The sequence below is a fragment of the Meriones unguiculatus genome, chromosome 15, assembly GCF_030254825.1.
Source record: "Meriones unguiculatus strain TT.TT164.6M chromosome 15, Bangor_MerUng_6.1, whole genome shotgun sequence".
In the NCBI taxonomy this organism is placed as follows: Eukaryota; Metazoa; Chordata; class Mammalia; order Rodentia; family Muridae; genus Meriones; species Meriones unguiculatus.
In genome coordinates this window covers 5,606,218-5,628,505 of record NC_083362.1, presented here as the reverse complement: position 1 = coordinate 5,628,505, position 22,288 = coordinate 5,606,218, and the positions used below count along the sequence as shown (strand labels likewise).

General features: G+C 51.3%; 1 protein-coding gene across 1 annotated transcript in view; it reads right to left on the bottom strand.

The window, feature by feature from the left end:
• The window catches only part of Sdk1 (sidekick cell adhesion molecule 1), an 898,365-nt gene that overhangs the window by 99,027 nt on the left and 777,050 nt on the right, over positions 1-22,288 (bottom strand). Inside the window, exons 23-28 of the mRNA XM_060368045.1 lie at positions 19,563-19,672; positions 16,870-17,020; positions 15,687-15,924; positions 7,716-7,831; positions 5,489-5,678; positions 2,322-2,420 (exon numbers count right to left, since the gene is read on the bottom strand). Of these exons, the coding sequence (XP_060224028.1) occupies positions 2,322-2,420; positions 5,489-5,678; positions 7,716-7,831; positions 15,687-15,924; positions 16,870-17,020; positions 19,563-19,672 (904 nt within the window). The remainder of the gene's footprint in view (positions 1-2,321; positions 2,421-5,488; positions 5,679-7,715; positions 7,832-15,686; positions 15,925-16,869; positions 17,021-19,562; positions 19,673-22,288) is intronic.

Below are 22,288 nucleotides of genomic sequence, written 5' to 3'. Positions count from 1 at the left end.
CCTTCTCGGCGTCTAACATTTTACTGACGAGAGAAGTGCCATGAACCTAAGGAGCACAACCCTTTATTTTTGTACACTACAGTCTTGGCATTCGATCATCGCTGCAGCAGAGAGCAGGAGGCTTCCTCTGAATCCTACAGGAGGACCCCGGGTAAGAACCCGGCCCTGCATTTGCGTGGGAGGCACTCCGGGTGAGAGACTGGAACTCTAGAATTGTGCTCCCACGCCTGCAATGTGGCCTGCTCTGCTGTGGCCTTCTAGGGAATGCTCCTGGGAAACTGGGTATCCGGCTCTGTTTGTTTCATGGTGATCTGCTCCCTGCTGCCCTGCTGAGGGCAGGCTCTTCCCAAAGCGTGGTTTGCCTCTGTGCTGACCACCTGCTCCGAGGACATTTCCCTAGCCCTGGCCTGAGCCCCCTGGGCTGGCTCCAGATGGGGCTTTTCTAGCCAGAGCTCATTTCCTCAGGGGCTTCCACAGCCACTGTGATTGTGGCTGCAAGCATTTGCAACCTCAAGGCCACCAGGCTCAGAAGCTCTTTGCTCATGGCAACACGTGTATCTGGTAGCTGCAGAGATTCTGCCACGGAAGGTCAAGGAATGGACAGGCCTTGTCCGCCTGGAGTGGATGATTCAGTGTTATCCTGGCCCATCCGAAAGAGGCAAGCACTCCTCAAAAACACGCCCTTTGGGCCTCTTTCTCTGTGTTGCAGGAGATGCATGGGTTTTCAGACGTGTGTGTGTGTGTGTGTGTGTGTGTGTGTGTGTGTATGCTTGTGTGTGTGGACAGGTATGTAGGATACTGAACACTACCTTAGGTGTGGTTCCTCAGCTACTGTCCACTTTGTTTTTTGAGGCAGGATCTCTCATTGGCCTGGGACTTCCCAGTTTGGTGAGGCTGCCTATGCGGCGAGTCCATGGGCTCCACCTGTTCACGCTCTCAGTGCTGGGATCACAGGCATGTCTCAGCGTGCCTGAATTCCCTTCATGTGGCTTTTAGGAGATCCACCCTGGGTTCTCATGCTCACATAGCGAACACACACTACTGAGACACCCCCAGTCCTCAATTTCCTGAAAATTTTTCTGAGACTTATTTTTTTTAGGTACATGGATGTCTTGCCTTCATATATGACTGTGTACCATATGTGTGCCTGGTGTCCATGGATACCAGAAGAGGGTGTCAGATACCCTGGAGTTAGAGCTTGTTTGTGAGCTGTCATGTGGGTGCTGGGAGTCAACCCTGGGTCCTCTGAAAGAGCAGCCACTCTTAACTGCAGAGGCCTCTCTCTAGCCCCTGAATCTGTCTTTGGAATACTTTCTTTAAACCAAGCCTTACACTGGCAAAATCAAAAGCAGCCAGTAGCAGTGACTTGTGTCACCCGCTCATCATTCAGATGAAGAATTTTACTGGGAACTGCCCAGTAAAATGGGGACCAGGTGGACGTCCCCAGGGACCTGGGTCTGCCCATATTCTGTGACCTTTTTCCTGAAGTGCCTGGTTTTCCTTGTGTCACACTCTTCAGCACATACTTGCCCATAATCCCCATCTGGCCCAGCTCTGGGTCCTCTCTGCTCTCAGGCAGAAGCCACCAGAGGCCCCTTGCTCCCAGGGCTGTGGCCATCGCTCCCCTCCCCCACCCCAGACTCAGCTCCACCCAGCCCAACCTCCATCCAAGTTAGTGACTCTGGATCCTGTCAGCCATCACTTGCAATATCAGTAACTCTTCCTACCTACAGGCGGCAGGGGTGGGTGGTGGGTGGGGGGGAGAACCCTGAGAATGAGCGGGCCTCACCCAGTCCTGTCTCCCACCAGGCAACAGGAGTGAGCATGGAGTCTTCAACTGACTTAGTGAGAGGATAAACCAGTAAAGGCGCTGACTCCGTTTGCTGGCTCTCCATCAGCCTCCTTAGAGCTGCGTCTAGGACTGTAAAGTTGGATGCCTGAGGTTCAAGTGTCATCCTGGCAGCCTCTCCCACGGGTCAGCACGGGCCTCATAGTGGGAGACAGATGCTTCCAAGATCCAGGACAGCGCCGACTATGAAAAACTAGCCTGCCACCTCCCAAACACCCGCCGGCACAGCCTGGAGTGGAGGGAGGTGGATTACGAATGGGCTTGCCATGGACCGCACACAAATGGAGGGAAATCTGGGTTAATAACATGTAAATTTCACTGCAGGAGAAAGCCTCCGTGCCCTCCTTAGCAGCAAGGGAGGCCTGTGGTGCTGTGTCTGGGGTGCTGCTGCGCTGTGATTGTGTCCACCTACCCCACCATCTAACAGAAACGGGAGGGAACAGATCTCTTGCCCCTTCCCAGCGCTCCTTACCCAGAATCACACCGTTGGGCTCCTCCGGGGGCTGCCACACGATCCGCACTGCAGTGAGTCTCACTTCGGGGAACACCAGCCGCACGGGGGGGCCTGGGGCTGAAGCGAGACACAGTGAGACAGAGGGTTCCGGGGACAGCCCCGTGTTCTAGTGACCACCATGCTCCTCCCTGTGGACAGCCCCGTGCTCCAGTGACCACCACGCTCCTCCTTGTGGACAGCCCCGTGCTCCAGTGACCACCACGCTCCTCCTTGTGGACAGCCCCATGCTCCAGTGACCACCGAGGTCCTCCTCGTGGACAGCCCCATGCTCCAATGACCACCACGCTCCTCCTTGTGGCTTCCTTTTTTATTTATGTAAAAAAAAATTAATCTGCCTTTCAAAATGATTAATTTATTATTCATGTGTTTGTGTCTGTGATTTATGCAGCGTGTGGCTAAGTAGGCCAGAAGACAGCATCAGATCCCCTGGAGCTAGAGCTGCCTAATATGGATGCTGGGAATCGAACACAGATCCTCCGAAAGAGCAGCAAGCATTCTAATTGCTGAGTCATCTCTCCAGCCCTTATTTTTAATTTTATACCTTGGCTTTTTATGTGGGTTTTAGGGGATTTGAACTCAGGTCCTCATGCTTATTCAGTAGCTGTTTACTGAAGATAAAGGTGATTTATCTTTCCAGTCCATGTTATCAAGGAAGGACTTCTGGACCCTCACTGGCTCTGAATAACTGTGATGATTTTGAATCCTGCCCACCTGGTTTAGAAAACCACGTTCTGAAGCTACACTTGCATGACACAACAGAACAGCTCACAGCAACACTAGCCCGAGGGTCACTTATGACTTTGAGGTAAGTATTTCACCACTGTGAGTCCAGCTTCCTTTGCTGGGTTTGACATTTGTAGGGCAGGCGTTTGGCAACTATGACGGTTACTAACCATTACCTTGACAGAGGGATCTAGAATCAGGTAGGAGACACACCTCCAGCCATGTCTGTGAAAGTGAAAGGCGTTCCAGACTGGGCTGACTGGGGTGGAAGACACACTCTGAACACGGGTGTCCCTGTCCCAGGGCTCAGAGCCTGGACTGTATAAAAAGGAGACAGGAAGCTGGGCTCCAGCATCCCTCTCTCTCTGCTTCCTGACTGTGATACAATGTGAGCAGCTGCCTCAGCTTCCCACCATGATGGACTGTGAACCCCCCAACTGTGAGCCAAATAAAGCTTCCTCCTTAAGTTGCCTTTGTCAGGTACTTGGGTACAGCCAGGACAAAAGCAACCAATGCAACAATGTATCCCTTAGCCCCCACAGCCACTGATGAAGCGCATTGACAATCTGCGCTTCCAGGCCTACGCTTGCCTCACTCACCGGCCCTGTCTTAGAAAATTAAGAGCTGGTGCTCACAGATGCGTATAATAATTCTTCTGTGTGGCTCAGCGCGCAGATAATTTAAAATGCAGTTATGTCTTGTGGAAAGACTAAGTAATAGGGCTTCAGCCCTCATGAAACAGATTCGCTTAAACGAACAGGCAAGTTAGCGTGTGGCCCGTGCGAGGACTTCTCACGGGACGTAATCATGGATGGATCTCCACACAGTGGCACGGAGATGCCCATTCCGGGCAGGTGAATTTGGACGTGTGTGAGGTTACCCTATACACGGGTGTAACAAATGTTCAGAGGGGGCCACAGGCTCAGATGTCAGGACTAATTCATAACACCGGTGTGACACAGCCGTGGCCTCCTACGGCGTCCCTGAGGCTGAATGGATTGTGTCAGAGTGAAGAAAGAAGACATGTTTATATAAATAATAAAACAGCAAAAGAAAAACAAACATCGCCTGAGTAGAGGTGTCCTTTAGGAAGAGTAATGGCAGTGAACACGGATGGAGTTTCTAAAAGCTCTCTCTCTCTCTTCAGGGGACTGAGCTGGAACGCCACACATGGGCAACGGGTACGAGTTGCGGCTAGCATGGCCCAGTCACTGTGCCCCTGTGCTTCCCATCTACCTCTAACCCCTTGCCTTGGAGAAAGCTGAAGGAGTCATCCTACAGAAGCAGTGATGGTTGTGACTGTGAAGATGACAGGCTCTAGAATCACCTGAGAGACATGTCTGTCTGTCCTGGCGTGTCTGTGACAGATTTCCTAGATTAGGCTAACCAAGGTGGGAAGACCTATCGGGAGTGTGACCAACACCATCCTGTGGGCTGGGGTCACAACTGAGTCAAAAGGGAGCAAGCGAGCTGAGCATCAGAATTCACCCATCTCTGCTTCCTGACTGTGATTACAATGTGACCGGCCACCTCACGCTCCAGCCACTGTGCCTTCCTGCTGGAATGGCCAGGACCCTCAGACTGTGAGCCAAATCAGATCTCCTTCTACTAGGCTAAGTAAGTAATACAGAGCCAAGGCTCGATCCACGTGCTGTGTGAACGCGGAAGACGGGCTCATCCACCCCAGTAGGGCATGCTGTGGCTCATTAACCATACCAAGGTGCTTAAGCAACACTATCGTTTCCATTCTGTCAGACACTTCTGATCCCGAGGTGGGTGCTTGGGCCGATCAGTATTTTCCCCCTGACATATTCATTATGGCCTGTTTAATAACGAACGTGCGAAGGAGCTAACCTTTAAGTGTTTGACATCTGCAAAGTGGAAAAACATATTTACTGATGATTTAGGTTTCCATAAAAACAAAGCCAGCAAGATGCACTTGTTACTCAAATCTGGAAGCACCGGAGCTGGGGGCCCCTGGGTGCTGTCAAACATGTTGCTCTCTAGCAGGAACTTGTAATTAACAACCCGAATGCAAATGTCGAGGCCCACCGTCCCCATGAGAATGGACGCAGGTCCAGAGGGGAGTTTTCATCTGGATCTGTAGAGCTGTCACCAAGAGGATGGGCTCATGCTGCATCATCTAGCCAACCCTCACTAGCACCTGCCCACAGCATGGTCAGGACCGAGATTACATACAGTCCATAATCAGGCTATAACAATCATCTCCAGGCTCAAATTTGCCACATAAATGCCCAGTGACTGGAAAGCAATTTTTGTTTTGTTTCTGTTAACTAGAAAAAAAAAAAGTGGTTGAAAATTTTACATTAAAAACAGCTGCAGTCTGATTGGTGTGGCTTGGGGAAATAAGCCAGAAGGCAGCAGCACCAGCGTGTACTTACTGTCGTCTTTGGTGCGCTCCAGGATGAGGGGTGAGCTGGGGACACCATTCCCAATGCGTGTGAAGGCCAGCACCTGCAGCTCATACACCACAAACTTGCGCAGGCCGGCCAGCAGAGCAGACTGCGTGTGGTTCCCTCGCACCACGTGGCTTCTCGGCTCTGGGTCCAGGTCTTTGGCTCGGTACAGAATCTGAAGCGTCACGTGCAGACGGTTAGGCTAAGCGGGTGCTCGGGTGGGGACTCCCTGTGACAGGCTACCAGCTCAGAACTGACCAGCAAGGACCCAACCCACGGGCTTTCCTGCATGGCGGCAGCTGTGTTGAGGGAGTTCGGGATCTCATTTTTATCCACTGGCACCTAGGGGAAAGGTGGCCTTGAGGCACCTATACTGCAGAAGAGTGGCTGTGGTCACACAGATCTGTCCACAGCCTGGTGATCTGGCTGCCTCGGCACAATTTGGCAAGATCTGAAGCTCTCAACTGCAGCCATGCCAAATGCTCTCACTGAAGCTTGGTCTTGGGCACAGACCTTTTGCTTCCTATAAATGGAGCTTGTGGCTCTAAGAAGTCCCTTGAATCAAAAAAAAAAGGGGGGGGTCCTGACTTAGCAGACCTGCTTTTCCCCATGTGAACCCAAGGCTTGCCCTCAACAGGGATGACCTGAGATGAGCTCCTCCAGGACCTCCTCCTACTCCTCCCCTCAGTCCTCCCTCTACGTTCAGCCCTATGAACTGTTCCCCAAGGTAAGTGATCCAAGCACTGCAACAGAGGAGGTCATGGGGAGACATCTGAAGACAGCGCAGGAAGCATTTCCCTGTGGGAAGCAGGGGTGTGGCATGGAGCTTTGTCCACCAAGCCCCCTCAGTAGGACTGCCGCGCAGCAGGAGACATACAGCAGGAGGCAGTGTCATGTCCCTGTTGTACGCTCTGGATTGCCATGTTCCCTGGGAGTGCCACATAGCATGGATCTAGAAGGGAGCCTTTAGAACACTTATGCAGAGGAGTGCATGTGAGCTCAGGTCAGAGGAGAGCCACTGAGATTTAGTGACAGAAAGGCAGCAGGGCCGAGTGGGTAAGCCTGCCATTCCAGCACTTTGAAAGACCATGGGGGAAGACTGCTATGAGTTCAAGGTCAGCTAGTGCTACATAGTGAGTTCCAGGCTAGCCTGAGCTGTAGTGTGAGATCCTGTCTGATAAATACCCCCCCAAAACAAAACAAAACAAAACAAAACAAAAAAACAGAAAGAAAACCAGTTACTGAAAGGCAAGAGGAAAAAGAATGCCTAAGACCCACTGAAGATATGTAGAAGGCATTTTCTTATTTTACTAGGGATTGAATCCAGTGACTCATGAATGATGGACAAGCAATTAGTCACCAAGCCACACCCCAGCCCCTCACTGAAGGATTCTAGGTAGGTGCTCTACCACTGAGCCACACCCCAGCCCCTCACTGGGGATTCTAGGCAGGGGCTCTACCACTCAGCCACACCCCAGGCCCTCACTGGGGTATTCTAGGCAGGGGCTCTACCACTCAGCCACACCCCAGGCCCTCACTGGGGGATTCTAGGCAGGTGTTCTACCACTGAGCTACACCCTAGCCCCTCACTGGAGGATTTTAGGCAGGGCTCTACTGCTCCAGTCCAGTTGATCATCCCATGAGAGCATTAGTGATTAGATCCAGAGATGCCTATTATGTTGCTTGGGAGACTAGAGCTAGAGAGAGAGACAGAGCCAGGAAATTGCATTGGTCACCTTTGAGAGAGAAGAAATAAATGGGTTTTAAAGAGTCTAGACATCAGCTTAGAAGATGGTACCCAGAGAAGCTAGGAAAATCCAACTCTAACAGAAGACAGCCCTACCTAGGCTCACCCTAAATCAGCCCTCTGAAGAAGCAGGGGCCACTTCCCATAAAGCCTCCAATTTCTCATAGCAACTCTGGGAAGTGGCAACTATGGTCATTCTCATCTGACAATGCAGGAGACAGAAGCTGCATCCATTCATGGGCCCAGGGTCCAGGATGCCTGAGCCAGACCAGGCAGAGCTGGGACCTGGCTTGCTGGTCAGGGACCCACTTGCATTTGTGCCCTGGCTGATGCCTGGGAAGCAGTTCTCCTAGTCCTTCTTCCCAGACAAGACAGACGATAAAGTCAGAAACTGGCCCAGGTGACAGATCTGTGGCATCTTCCCACTAGCCCAGAAGGCGGAGCAAAGTCAGCGTGAGCACAAACCTTGTAGCCCAGGATGAGCCCATTCTGGTCTGGCTCAGGGACGGAAGCCCACGTCAGTAGGATCTGGGTGGAGCTGACGGCCTCTGCGGACACATTCTCAGGAGGAGCTGAAGGGACTGCAGAAGAAAGCACCACACGGTTGGCATCAGCAGTCACTGGCCGTCTCTGAACAGGGGGCATTTTTAGACACACGCATAGACACACACACATATACTTGCACACACACATGAACATACACCACACACATGCACACATGCTTGCACACGTGCACACAGCACACACACATCCATCAGGCTATCCTGCAGTGGTTCTGAGTGCTATGTGTGGATCAGGTAAGCCTGTAGGTGCACAGAACGTATGTAAATCTCTTTATTATGAGCAACAAATTCCGTAAATCCTGGGTATTTAGAACTCAATTCTACCTAAGCCCAGCCAGCAAGAAAACGCTCTCTGTTTCGGGTAATAACTTAAAGAGCTGTAGGCTTTTATCTCGAACAGGAATTCCTCAGTTTCATATGGCTACCAGCTCATTGAGATGGCCAAACATGGAGGTCCGTGAGGGTTGCATAGAGGAGGTGGCTGGAGGGGGTGATGGATGGAAGGCTGGAACCAGGGATTCTGCGGCTGTGTACGGGGGAGTGTGTTTGTATCTGCGCGTGTGTGTCCCTGTTAGCTGGAGGTGAACTTTGGGTAACGCTCCTCAGGACACTGGCCACGTTGTGCTTTAGATGGGCTCTCTCACTGCTACCTGGGGCTTGCTGGTTTATCTGGGTGGACTGGCCAGTGAGGCCCAGGGAGCCTCTTATCCCTTCCCCCAGTCCTAGATTTTCTATATGGGCTCTGTCTGGAGCTTGAACTCGGGGCCTCACCCTTCCACAGCAAATGCTTTACCGAATGAGCTGTCTCCCCGATCTCAAATAAACTTCGGACAGATCACTGTTACTCAAGAGAAGGGGGAAGGGAGGACCTGGTCAAGACACAGCCTAACAGAACAAGCTGGGAATGACACTGGGGTGGAGCGTCATCCACTCTTCTCTCGCTCTACCCACAGGGATCTTCCTGGAGGTGGAATCATGGCAGAAGTCACTGGCTGCCCACCTGTCCAGCACCACAGAGGCAGCACCTAGGAGGTGACTCTGCTTTCCTAGAAACACGAAGAACCCTCTCCTAACCCACTCAGCCTAGCCAGGACGGGTCTGTGAGCATGACCCAACATAAGAATGCTGTATGAGTACACCTCAAGGATGGAGCTCGGCGATCCTCCCGGTGTTCGGAAGGGCAAGATTGACAGTCAGCCCAACTAGAAGATGAACCTTCTTCCCGGACATGGCCGCTGAAAGTTATCCAGCAAAATAAGATGTGTATGAGGACACACATGTCACAGGTAAGGACCATTGCTGGATAACATGATCATTCCATTCCAGCAGAGCTCAGCTGGGCTCACAGGGTAGTAACTGAGCAGAAGAACAAACGGGAAGTATATTATTGACTTTTCTGTTTCGGTGATAAAAAGCAACTTAAGGAAGGAAGGGTTGAGTCTGGCTCACAGTCTGCGGGTGCACAGTCCATCCGGGTGGGGAAGGCAATGGCAGTGGGAGTACAAAGTGCCTGGTCGCATTGTCTCCACAGCCAGAAAGCAGAGAGAGATGGATGACGGGGCTCAGGTCTTTTTCCTTATTACGCAGCCGGGACGCCAGCCTGGGGAATGGAGCTGCCTGTACTTAAAGAGTGCACTGTGTCTTCCCACCTCTGTTAACTTAATCTACATAACTCCCCACCAGCGTGTTCAGAGGCTTGCTCCTAAGTGATTCTAGATCCTGCCACGTTGACAATATAGATCATCACAGGTAGCCATGTCAGTTGGCTGGTGGAGCTATTGATAGTCTCAAGTCGGAAGAGAGTCACCAGACCCCCACCTAAGATTCCAGCCATCACTCCCTTCTGGCCTTCCTCAGCTGCAAGGCATTGTGGGAGATGCTAGGTTCTATAAGAAGTTGAAAGTTGACTGACAGGGAGACTGTGCTACAGTTTCCTTGGGGTTGTCATCCTTGATGAGTGGGTTGTGTCCTTCATGGGGTGGGGCTTTGCAGCAATTCAGCTGCTTTGGGTCACTGATCCTGCCAGTAACACTTCACCTATGCTCGCAGGGAGCCCAATAAACTCACTGCTTCCCCAAGGTGGACTTGGCTAGAACCATCGCTTTGGAACGTGGCTGGTGCACTATCTGGTGGTCAGCTGTTTGTTCGTGTTTCCCTAAAAAAGTCAGCGCAACTACCATTGATGACTTGACTCAGTTCTCAGGCAGAGGGCTTGTCTGTGCTCCACCTGCAGGGCTCCCTGGTCACCTTAAATGCTACTGCGGCCTTGCCTGAAAAACTGCTTACATACATGCTTATTTTATTTTAATTTTTAAAAAGCGATAAAACAGTACTTTGGATCACTAAGAAAAAGGGGTTGCTATTGTTACAAGCGTGGAAGCATGCTGTTTATCAGACTCCATTTTCTGACTTGATTTAAAATAAAATTGCAACCCCAAATGTGTTGTATGCCTGTTATATTTATGCTGTGTTCTGAAAACTGTCCCTGTTCTTTAAAGAGAGAGAGGCCATCGTCATAGCAACCCAATTGGTTCACCTCTTGGCCCCTACCTGTTTCCTGTGGGGCCAATCTCGGCAGCTCTTAAGTGCCTACTCTGAGATGCGGCTACAAGATCATTCACTCACAGGAGGCCCAACTGGGTCTCCAAAGAGCCAGGGCAACCTGGAGACTTAGCGCTGGGCTCGGAGCCTCACAGTTTACCACCTGGAGAGAGTCTGCCAGGTAGGGCTGTTAAGTATAGGAAATGCCATATTGCCAGATTGAAATTTCAGCTGATTCAAATTCCCCTGGGACAAAACCTACCTTTTTTTTTTTTTTTTTTTTTTTTTTTTTTAAGATGTAAAGAAGAAAAATTGTACCCATTATCTGTTCCCAGGAACATTTGACTTCTTTTCCAATTTATCCTGAGTTTTGATATGTTCTTAGAAATTCTCCTTTCATCAAAACCAAAATGGCCCAGCATGCTTCTTTTCTCTTTCTCCACTTGTTTTTTCTCCCCCTTCAGGGAGGTCTCCCTGCTGTTCTCCACTGCCCCGTGGGGCCTCTCTTAGCTGTTCATGTCTCATTTATCTTTATAATGCGTCACAGAACCCGTCAGACCACACTTCAAACTATTAAACTTCATTTAAACGTGGTTCAAAAATGTTTGGTTTTGCTTCTAATCCCCTTTTGGGTATTTCTGTGGATTGTGAGATTATTCTTTATGTTTTTGCAGTAGTGTGTGTGTGTGTGTGTGTGAGAGAGAGAGAGAGAGAGAGAGAGAGAGAGAGAGACAGAGAGAGACAGAGAGAGACAGAGAGACAGAGAGACAGACAGAAAGAGAAGGAGAATATACATGTGGACTTCACATACTGTAGCATGCATGTGAAGGTCAGAGGTCAAACTACAGGAATCAGCTCTCTCTACTTTGTGGGTCTTAGGGATTGAATTCAGGTTGCCAGGTTTGGGGCAAGCGCCTTTGCCAGATGAGCGGTCTTGCTGGCCCCGGTGACATGAAGTCTCAGGGAAGGCTTCTGGAAAACTGATGTGAGACTTTCTGGATACAGGTCGGTGCCATTGGTCCCCTCCCCAGCTCACTGTATCATGCATCCCCACACCTCAAAGGCCAGCTCCTGGAAAGTGCCCCTGTGACTGTGCCAACCAAGAATGCTGGGCACTGCCTATCAGGATGGAGCTCTCGAGCGGGGAGGGCTAAGGGGTGGAGATTGGTGAGCCACAGAAGTCAGCGTGAAGGAAGCCCAAGCTCTGACTTCTAGCAGTGCGTAAACACGGTGTGGTGGAAATTCCCCTACAGTCCCAGCAAAGCTTGTAAGACTGCCATGAGGCGGGGGGTAAGGTAGAGGGGGACAGAGGGAGGGAGGGAAGGGGGGAGGAAGGAAGAGGGGGAAATCAGGGGTTTAAGGTCATCCTCAGCTATAGAGGGAGTTCAAGGCTAGCCCAGGTCACACTAGAATCAAAGGAGAGAAGTAATAAAGAGTCCAAACTGCTCCAGCTGGGAAGGGCACGCTGGCCCAAGGGAGAGACCCCCACGGCAGGAGGTAGAGAAGCCGAGTCCTCCGGGACCATCAGAGCAACAGCGGCCGCCACTGGAGAGTCTCCGGGTGTGTGTTGTAGTTCATGTAGCCCGGGGTGACTGGTTTAGGCTGTGCAGCCCACCGACTTAGCACAGACGGAGCTGCCATCAGCTAGATGTAAATGTCATGTGGTACATGCATTCATGACCTGCCACAGCCTCCTTTCCACTCTTCTCGAGCCTCTTCAGGTCAGCACCACGGGGCCTATAGAGTTGTTTGCACTGGACACTGTGGGTCACGAATGCACGCACCACATGACATTTTACATCCAACTTCCTTCAGTTGACACTTCTTTCAAGGTGTACCCACAGACTGGAGGCACAAGAGTCCCACTCCTTTCACGCTGATTTCCCCTTTGTGTGGACACACCTCGTCTTATTTATCCACTCATCGACTGATGCACAGGTGGGGTCTTGCTACTTTTTCGCTATGGACACTCATGGAAGTATTCTGGTAGACACGGGTGCTCAGTTTTCTTGGGTGCTGTGAAGGCTAATAGCGATTGTCAACTGGACAGACTCTAGACTACCCATGAGACACTGGGGCCCGCTTGTGAAGTTGTCTTGATTGGATTAGCCTTTGTCTATGCCTGTGAGGGATTAGCTGGATTAGACAGAGGCGAGGAACCACAGGCTGAAGGAGGGGAGCACCACTCCCTGGGCTAGGTTCTTGGACTGCATAGAAGGAGGAAGTGATCTGAGTGCCAGTGTTGACCGTTCTCAGAAGCCTGTTTGCACTGCATCATGCCAAGGCAACTGTGGCAGGCCTGAGAGCTGCAACCAACCCTTCCTTCCCTAAGTTTGCTTCCTGCCTGGTATTTTATCACAAGGGAAGAGTATGCCTAAGGGTGAGCTACCTGTTTTAGGTGGTGAGCTTGTGTTTCAGATTTTGCACAATACCAGCTGCTGCCCGATGTGTAAAGCTCTGATTCCTCGGCAACCCTGCAAACATTCACTGGGCCGTGCTTTCCGTTTTGACCTTCTCGTGGGTCTGAAGTGGCATCTCTGTGCGACTTGGATTTGCATTTCTTTCCCGGCTAATGACGCTGCGCTCCTTCCCATGTGCCCATTAGCCATTTGTCTCCGTCTCTGGAGAACTGTCTGTTCAGGCATTTGCTCCATTCTTAATAGGATCATTTGCCTTCTCATGTGAAGTAAGAGGTCTTGGGTGTTTATATCGGAACCCCACGCCAGACATAGCGCTTGGGGAGATGCCTTCCAGTTGAGGCTTTCTCATTTCCTGTATGATAGTTCCTATGTTCCCATTGAAAGCCCTGACACTTTCCTTTCCTTTCCTAATTTATCTAATTTGCTGTTATTTGTGCTTTTGCTTTCTGCGATCAGGCTTGTGCATGGATCTCTCTTCCAGGAGCATACAGACCACACACACAGGACATATGAGAATCCAGACCCGACACAGGCACAGGCCGGGCGCTCATTTGTTTTCTCTGCAGCCTCGACAGACACACGTGGCTCTTTGAGGCAGGCACTTGTGGTCCCCTGCAGAAGAACACTGTCTCCACGTAGGATTTTGCCCCCCCACCCCCATCCATGGATTACAGGCTGGCCCTTCTGTCCCTGTGTGGGCATAGAGGGCCAGGTCCTAAAAAAATGAGGGAAGAGCTGAGGAGATGGCTCAGTCAGGGAAATGCTTGCCTTACCCTCATGAGGATCTGATTCTCAGTCCTCATGTTTTCCTGTTTGCTTGTGTGTCTGTTTTAAAGCAGAGGGCTGGAAGGATGGCTCAGCAGTTAGAGCACTGCTCTGCTAGAGGATTCAGGTTCCATTCTCAGCTCCACGGAGCAGTTTACAACTGTCTATGGCTACAGTTCCAGGGGATCTGATGCCCTCTTCTGGACTTGGCAGGTACCAGGCATGTAAGACACACATGCAGGTAAAACATAGTATAAAAAGGGGGAAAACCCGGGTGAGGTGGCTCTCAGTTATAATCCCAGCGCTGGGGAAGCCGGGACAGAGGCTCCTCTGTACTCACTGGCCAGCCAGTCCAGCCTAACTGACGAGCTCCACGTCAATGAGAGAGCTTGTCTCAAAGGACGCTGACCTCTGGCCTCCACCATGTGCACCCATGCACACGGACATGCACACACATGAACAAACAAACACGCGGGGAAAAGCCACAATGGCTACCTGAGCACAGCTCCTGCTGCTACCGACAATTTTTCTGTTTTTCTTCTGTGCCTATTGATAAAGTTTAAGACTTCGAAAAAATACTTTTTATCCTTGGCTTTCTAGTTATCTATCCAAAGTTTTGTTTCTTCAAAGCAATATTTTATTGGTTTGCCTATTGCTGGATTTAAATCTATCCTTTACAACCGTGCCCAGGTCCCTTTCTTGTCACAAAGACTCAGCTGAGGAAGAGGAAAGACTTTTAAAGCATCCACATGCTCACAGCCCTGTGAGTCGACATCATTTCTTGCTGATACAAAGAAAGCCTCGTTTGGAAGAAAGCTCTGACTGGTCTTGGTAAACCTCTCTCTAAATCAGGGTCTCCACAGAGGTATGCTGGTCGCCACAATGGTGGAACACTCACTGGGGGTGGGGCTGAGTCTTCAGGGACACTCACTGGGGGTGGACACTCACTGGGGGTGGACACTCACTGGGGGTGGGGGCTGAGTCTTCAGGGACACTCACTGGGGGTGGGGGTGAGTCTTCAGGGACACTCACTGGGGTGGGGGTGAGTCTTCAGGGACACTCACTGGGGGTGGACACTCACTGGGGGTGGACACTCACTGGGGGTGGGGGTGAGTCTTCAGGAACAGTCACTGGGGGGGTGAGTCTTTAGGGACACTCACTGGGGGTGGGGGTGAGTCTTTAGGGACACTCACTGGGGGTGGGGGTGCTGGGTTCCCGGACACATGCTGAGCATTCAGAGTGTTCCTGGCTGGGACATGGCCCTGCCAGGAGAGTGTTTGCCCTGGGCTTATCTCCAGCCCTGCACAAACTGAGCATGGCAGGTGTTTGCCTCTCATCTCAGCACTTGTGACTAATCCCATAGTATGTCAGAGCCCCAGTCCTTGAATGACCCCCACAGAATACAATGAACAACACACAGGAGCCCCACCTCAGACCCAAACAACGAGACATCAACACCCTCCACTGTGCTGAGCCTCTCAGGGGGCGCTTCTTACTGCAGCAGCCCTTGAACACACTTTCTGCATTCGTTCTTGACGAGCCGGGCTCGATGCCTGGCGTATCAATTACATCTCCCAGGGAACTTCCGCTTCCTGCCTCTTATCATTAATAATGAACATTACCGTTAACTTAGAAAATCATAAAGTAAGCCCAGCACCTGTTTGAATGGAAAGGAAAGGCTGCCCCTAGGGAACGGTTGACACAGGTTATCGACTTGCCGGGCTGTGGAGGTGCCCAGGAGTCGAGAGCTGGGGCACACCCGAGAAGAATGATCTGTTTTAGGTCGGTCTTGCCATGGCCGTGAGGAATTACCCTGCTTGGGTTAGCTAAGAAGGAAGAGCCACTTCGGGGCAGCTTCGCTCTCTGTTCTGGGTCTGTCCGTACAGGAGGAAGCAAGCTCTGACATCAGTGTGTTTTATCACAGCAACAGCAAAAAACCAAACCAAACCAAAACACTGAGACAGTCTGGACAAAGCTTTGCTGAACACCAAAGCCTGTCTAAGCTGGGGTCAGGAAGACACCAGCTCAGACGCAGGTAAGACACGGGGACACTCTGCCACCCTGGGATGTGGAGGTGGGACCACCAAACCGCGTCTCCACTGAGGCACAGAGAACCTTGTCTCCGCACCTGCCCTCCGCCCTCTCACCTGACTCCCGTGTGCGGCCCCGCACCAGCTCGCTCCAGGGCCCAGCCCCGATGGCGTTGAAGGCCTGCATCCGCAGTTCGTACTCTGTCCACTCCTCCAGCTCCTCGATCGTCAGCTCCCTCTCCAGCCGGTCGCTGACAACCTGGGCCAGCGCTGAGGATGGCTGGTCCGAACGCCAGTACTTCACCCTGTAGCCCACAGACTCGGGGTTCCCGTTGTACTGGGAGTCAGGCAGGGGCTGCCAACAAACGACAGGCTGGCATGAGTGGACACCTCCTAACTGCCGCCTTTGAAGGGCTTCAACAAGAAACCCGTCCTATGGGGCCAACTCCATGGAAAGCATTCTCTTAGGTGAATTTCCCTGGAGCTTTCTAGTGTCTATGTATGCACACACATGTGGGTCGTGTGCATGTCCGCATGTTCATACCCATGTGCTTGTGGGGCCACAGGTTGATGTTGGATGTCTTCCTCTACTCCTCCTCACTGCAGTTTTTGAGACAGGGCCTCCCAATGAACCTGGATCTCCCCGACTTGGGAAGACTCACTGCCCAGCAAGCTCTAGGGAATCCCCCTGCCTCCACTCCTCAGTGCTAGGGCAACAGGTGGGCACCCTCATGCCTGCCTTTTCACGTGGGTGCTGGGGATGAGAATTTAGGCCCTCATGCTTGCACAATAGGAACTTTACATACTGAGCCTATCTCCCTGGCCTCATCCCTGCAGCCTTCTGGTCTACCCTCCATGAAAGTTTTCTTCTGTTAACTCAACAAAATTCTTTCAGTGACTTTTGCTGGAAATTATTCCCTTTCATATAGCTTGGTTGAACTTTGAGGGAGAAAATTTCTGATTAAACACTGGACTGGCTCTCTTACAAATAATTGCGTATCGGTTCTATGTTGACCAAGCTTAAGGACTTTCAGATCCTGTACTTAGTACTTTCTGTGTCCTTCCCCCGAAAGAGCACTCAGAGTTCCAAGAAGAGAGCAAACGATGCTACCAATTAATAAGAAATCCGGCGCTGCTTGAGATCTTACCCTAATCACACAGTGTAATACTTTGTGGTCTAATAATGGGATTAGCTTTGATGAGGGAACAGCCTGCGTGCGATACGGCTAAGCCCTGACTCCTGGGCAAGCAGGGAAGGCACAGCTGGCCAGTGGCTTCCACCCCATGGCCCACAACTCACCACCCAGCGTAGCCGCAGGCTGGTCTCACTGGCCGTTCGGACAGTGATGCTAGTTGGAGCCACATCCGGTGGGGCCTGCAGGGTCTGGATGACTCGGGATGACTGGCTGAAGGGGCTGGGACCTACGATGTTCACTTGCCTCATTCGAAACCTGGAGGAGAAAGTGTGAACCGCTGTTATTCCAAAGCAAAAGGCAACAGAACAGAACGAGGCCTCCTTGGGGGCTCCTCACACACAGGTCTTCCTGAACAACAAAGGCCATCACTCAAGGACACCTAATTGTGCTGGTGAAGAATATAGATTATATATAGAAGACAGAGTCCATCTATGGGTAGTGTTAACTGTCAGTCTGACAGGATTTAGAGTTATCTGGAAGACAAGCCCCTGGGCATGCCTGCAGGGATTATCTTGAGTAGATTCTTTGAAGTGGGCAGACCTGCCCACTGTGGGTGGCACTATCTCCTAGTTGGAATCCTGGATTGTGTAAGTGGAGAAAGAGCAGCGTGCATTTACTGCTTTCTGCTTCCTGCTGGTGGAGGCCAGGTGAGCAGCTGCCTCACTCTCCTGCTGGATTAGCTTCTCCCCAGTGCAGAACAAACCTTTCCTTTCTTAAGGTGCTTTTCTCAGGGTATTTCTTGGCAGCAACAGGAAAACAAGGAGCGCCTTTCCTTAAAAGCCTTTAGAGAAAGGTCTCAGGAGACTCAGTATGATTTCATTGCCAGGTGAAGCAGATTTGATGGAGAAGATGGATAGAAGTTTAAGTGGTCAGTTGCCATTGGCTGACTCAAGTTCAGAGTAACATTAGGGGATTAAGGTCCTTCAGAACAGAACCAAATGTCCCAATGTTGCCACCAAACACAGTTTTGAAATTCCAGTATTTTGAATGGTGGAGGGCATTGCCATAGTTTATACCTACCCTGGTATGTAGCACAGCTGCAAAGTGCATGTGAGACCTTCAGTCAATCAGACTTATCTCTACCTCCTTCTAGGGTAAGGGCCTTGAGTATGCTAAGCAAAAGTCCTTTACCTCTGAGTCATGCCCCCAGCCCCTCACTGGGGGATTCTAGGCAGGTGCACTGAGCCAGACCCCAGCCCCTCACTGGGGGATTCTAGGCAGATGCTCTATCATTGAGCCACACCCCAGCCCCTCACTGGGGGATTCTAGGCAGGTGCTCTACCACTGAGCCACACCCCAGCCCCTCACTGGGTTATTGTAGGCAGGTGCTCTACTATTGAGCCATGCTCCCAGGTTTCTTTTAACTTTTTAGACAGAGCCTTGATGTATCGCCTGGCCTGACCTTGAACTCTTTAGCTCAGAACAGCCTTGAATTTGAAATCCATCTGCCTCAGCTTTCTCAGTAGCTGGTATGACAGGCTTGTACCACCACATCTTGTTTTGTCTTCTTTGTAATTATTCAAACTGAATTTACGTATAATGAAAACTCTAAGCAAGGACCTATAATGCTTGTTTCAGAGGTCTCCTAAATTAATGTGGATTTAAGACAGGGATATCACTTCTTTATCATGGTTTCTGATCTTTGGGATAATTACACAGCTGCATGTAATTTTACATGCCAAGTCTTGAGTCCTAGCGGCTCATCGAAGCTGCATTTATTTTTTTTTTTTAAGGACTGAGTATATTCTATCTTGACTCATCTGCTATAAGCTTAGGAAAATTGTTCAAATGAATAGATTCAAAAAGCATCTCTTTCATAGGTTTTTAAAAAATTCTAACTTCGGTATTGTACTGAATAAATGCTCTTTGTGAAGATATAATTTCACCTTTCACTCTTGGAATTACTCATTCTTATTCCCCCAGTTACACAGAGTGTATCCATCCTGGCAGAACAACGACATTATCAAACTCAACATCTGACGATAACTGGAAATTCCATCTCTTGGGCTGGTGTTACGGGAACTGATAGCATCGCTAACAGCTCATGATCACGCTACCCTTTGTGAAGGCCAGGGATTTATTGCCAGGGTGAGCGGCAGGATCTAGAAGTGAAAGGTTAAATGCCATGGTAAGCACTTGATTAGTGAGAAGAGCAGCTCTGGGGTCATGGAAGAGAGATGCGGAACGGGCGCTTGGGACATCTGCTTTGTTAGGAGTTTGCGGCCTGCGGTTCCTGGTTATTTCCTGATTGCAACATCAAGTCTTTTCTACAGTGCACTTTGAGGGAAACGTGTGGCCAGCCTGAAATCCAATCATGCTTGGCCCTGGCATGATACTCAGACTGTGTGCCTTGATGAAGGCTTTTTGTATGTACTGTCATTACCACTTATAGAATTCCCTGTGCATGCGTGCGTGTGCGCGAGTGTGTATGTGTGTGTGTGTTGTCTGATGCACCAAAATGTGGAATCCAGAGTTGGCATAGGGCGTCTTTCTCATTACTCTCTACCTTCTTCTTTGAGGCAGGGTCTCTCACTGCACTTGGCTCCAACCTCTTCAGCTAGACTGGCTGGCGAGCAAGCCCCAGGCCTGGGATTGCAGGCGTGTGCCGCAGTCCCCAGGCAGGTTTAGTGGGTTTCCGGGAATGCAAACTCAGGTCTCCATGCTTGCAGAACAGGCACTTGGCGCCTGACCCATCTGCCCAGCCCTCTACCTAGAGAATCTTACTTTCCATATACCATCTGGTCTTTCCTAGTACACACAGGTCCAGTGGCGGCTGCTTCCCACCAGAAGTTCTCACCTGTAGTGTGTGTAGGGTGTGAGGTTTGGGATCTCCAGCGTCTGGGCATCAGGCTCGTTCTCCTCCTCATAGAGGGTGACCCACTCCTCCTCATCCCCGATGGCGCCAACCTGTGGGAAAGGACCCTGAGATGGGCTGGACTCACCAGTGACCAAGGCTGCTCGGTACACACCTGCCTGGGTGTGATGCACAGAGCAGGGCCACCACGTGTGTCACACCTGCGAGATACTGGCTCCTGCACACACACACCCCTCCCGTGCACACGACATCTGGGAGGGTTTTCGTTCAAACTTCAGTCAAGAACTTTGTAGTGAAAGTTTTGGTTTCTTTAAAGACTCGGTTATGTTCTGACAACAGGTTTTGGTTTGGTCACAAGTGTAGGATATGGAGCTGTTTTTAGTTTGTCCAGAGCTGATAACAGTCTCATGTGGCTCAGAGAGGGTGTGGCCTCTTCCAGCTTTAGTTAGCAGAATTTGGAGGACTCAGAGACTGTATAAATACCAGAGCTTTGAGGAGATGAATGGAGAAAAGAGGATGCTGCTGGTTTTGCTGGACTGCTGGGTATCTGATGACTTAGATTGATACTGCCCCAAAGAACCCAACGACTCTAACAAGCCAGGAACAGTCCAAAGAGGCCTACGCCCCTTTCCCCTCTAACTTTCTTTCTCTCCTAGTGTTGGGGGGGGGTGATGAAAGGGAGGTAGAGGCGTGAGAAACCCCAAATAAAATAGAATGAGAAGTAGTTCCTACAGAACATGGCCGCAGGAAGGCCAGCCCTGTGGCTCAGATTCTGGGTGATGGAGAGGACCACACCGCCTTGTCTTCCTCACATCTGACACATGAGACAGACAGGCTCCAAGGAAGAGTCAGGCAGGATTCCACAGTAGGCACGGTGTCCTCCTCACTAGGGTCCAGAGCCATTTATTTATGGCACTTGCCTGCCCCAGGGGTCCACCTGACCTTTTCCTCTCCAAGTGTACACCACAATGACCCCACCGGCCCTGGTGGAAGGAGGCCCCTCAGAAAAGGCAGAGTCTCTGCTTGACGGCGGAGCACGCAGGCCTGGCCCCTTCTCCACAAAGCACCATGGCAGCCGGCGGCATGCCTCAGTGGTGAGGCACCTGCCGTGCAGGCGCAGACTGGTCCCCAGAACCAGGCACAGCGCGGCAGAGATGGTTCAGAGGTGGGGAGTGTGCAGCTCTGTGGTCCTGAGCTGAGTGCAGCACCCATATCAGCCAGCAGCTACCCCCTGCAAGAACACATCCCGGGGATCTGACGCCCTCTTCTGGCCTGTAGGGGACACTGCACACAGTGTCCACACAGACACACATAACATATTTTTAGGCCAGGCATGCTGGCACACACGAATAACTCTGGAGCTTGGGAGAGGGAGACAGACAGATTCTTGGGGCTCTCTGGCCAATCAGTCAGCGAGCTGGGGACTGTGTCAGGAACAAAACAAAACAAAATGGACAGTGCCCTGAAAAGTGACACCTGAGGCTGCCTCTGCTCTCTGTCTCCCTCTCATACACACACACAATCACATACACACTCAGGTTATATATTCACAGGTGAACACAGAGGCGTGTCCTCAGATGTATACACGCACAGGTATACACACATAGGTGAACACACGCACACTCATATGTATACAAACACGTGGACATGAACACTCAGACATATGCTCACACAGATAAATTCAAGGACATGCACACTCACGTGTACACAAACATGCACAAACACATGCACACACATGAACACATGCACACACTCATGTATACAGATACAGCTGAATACATGTACATGCACACTTATGTGCACACACACATGAACACATATGCACATGAGCGCATGCTCACATGCTCAGATGAATACACACACAGGTAAGCATACATGCGTGCACACTATGCGCACACACACACACACACACACACACACCTCGGAGGAGAGCTGTTCTGAGGAGCATCACTCTGTGTAGACCCTGTTCCTTTCAAGCCAGCATGTGAGGCCCAGCTGGGATGTGGCCAGGCCTCCCCCCCGCATCCTCCTCTCCTTCTGGGAACAACATGTCCCGTGGCTTTCTCAGCTGGCATTTGTACACTCACACTTCCTGTGACCTCTGACCTGACCCTAGTCACTTGCTCTGCCTGAGCCAGCCCAGCACAGTGTACCCCGCTGAGGTTACCTTGTGTGGACCCGGATGGACCCGCCAGGGACATTGCTGCATCCTCCAGCCTGCGTCACCATGAAGAGGCTCAGGGCGTGGGCCCCGGCTTCTGTGTGCACAGACTTCAGACACGCTGCTGGGTGTCCACACAGTAGAGGAGCACCCCATGTGGAACCTGGGGATCTGGGTGTGGGGAGCAGTGTTTAGCAGGAAGGGGGTGGGGTGGGGAGGGGCAGGGGCTGAGGGAGCAGGGGTGGGGTGGGGTGGGAGGGAGCAGGGGCTCTTAGAGATCACATGCCGAGACTTAGAAGAAGTATGTCCCAAATCTACCGCCTTGGACTGTCCTCTCGAGAACGGTGGTGTTAGTGTCTGTGACTTTCACCTCCACTCTTAAAGCAGCATAAAGTTTAAGGTGGGGTGCTGGCCAGGGACTCCGGGGCGGGAAAGAGCTGGAGGCTGGGGTGGGACCTGCGAGGCTGCGGCCAGAGAGTGCTCTCAGCCACCGGGCTCTCGGTAGCTCTGCAGGTCTAGCCTCCTCCCCTGCCACCCAGGCTCTGCA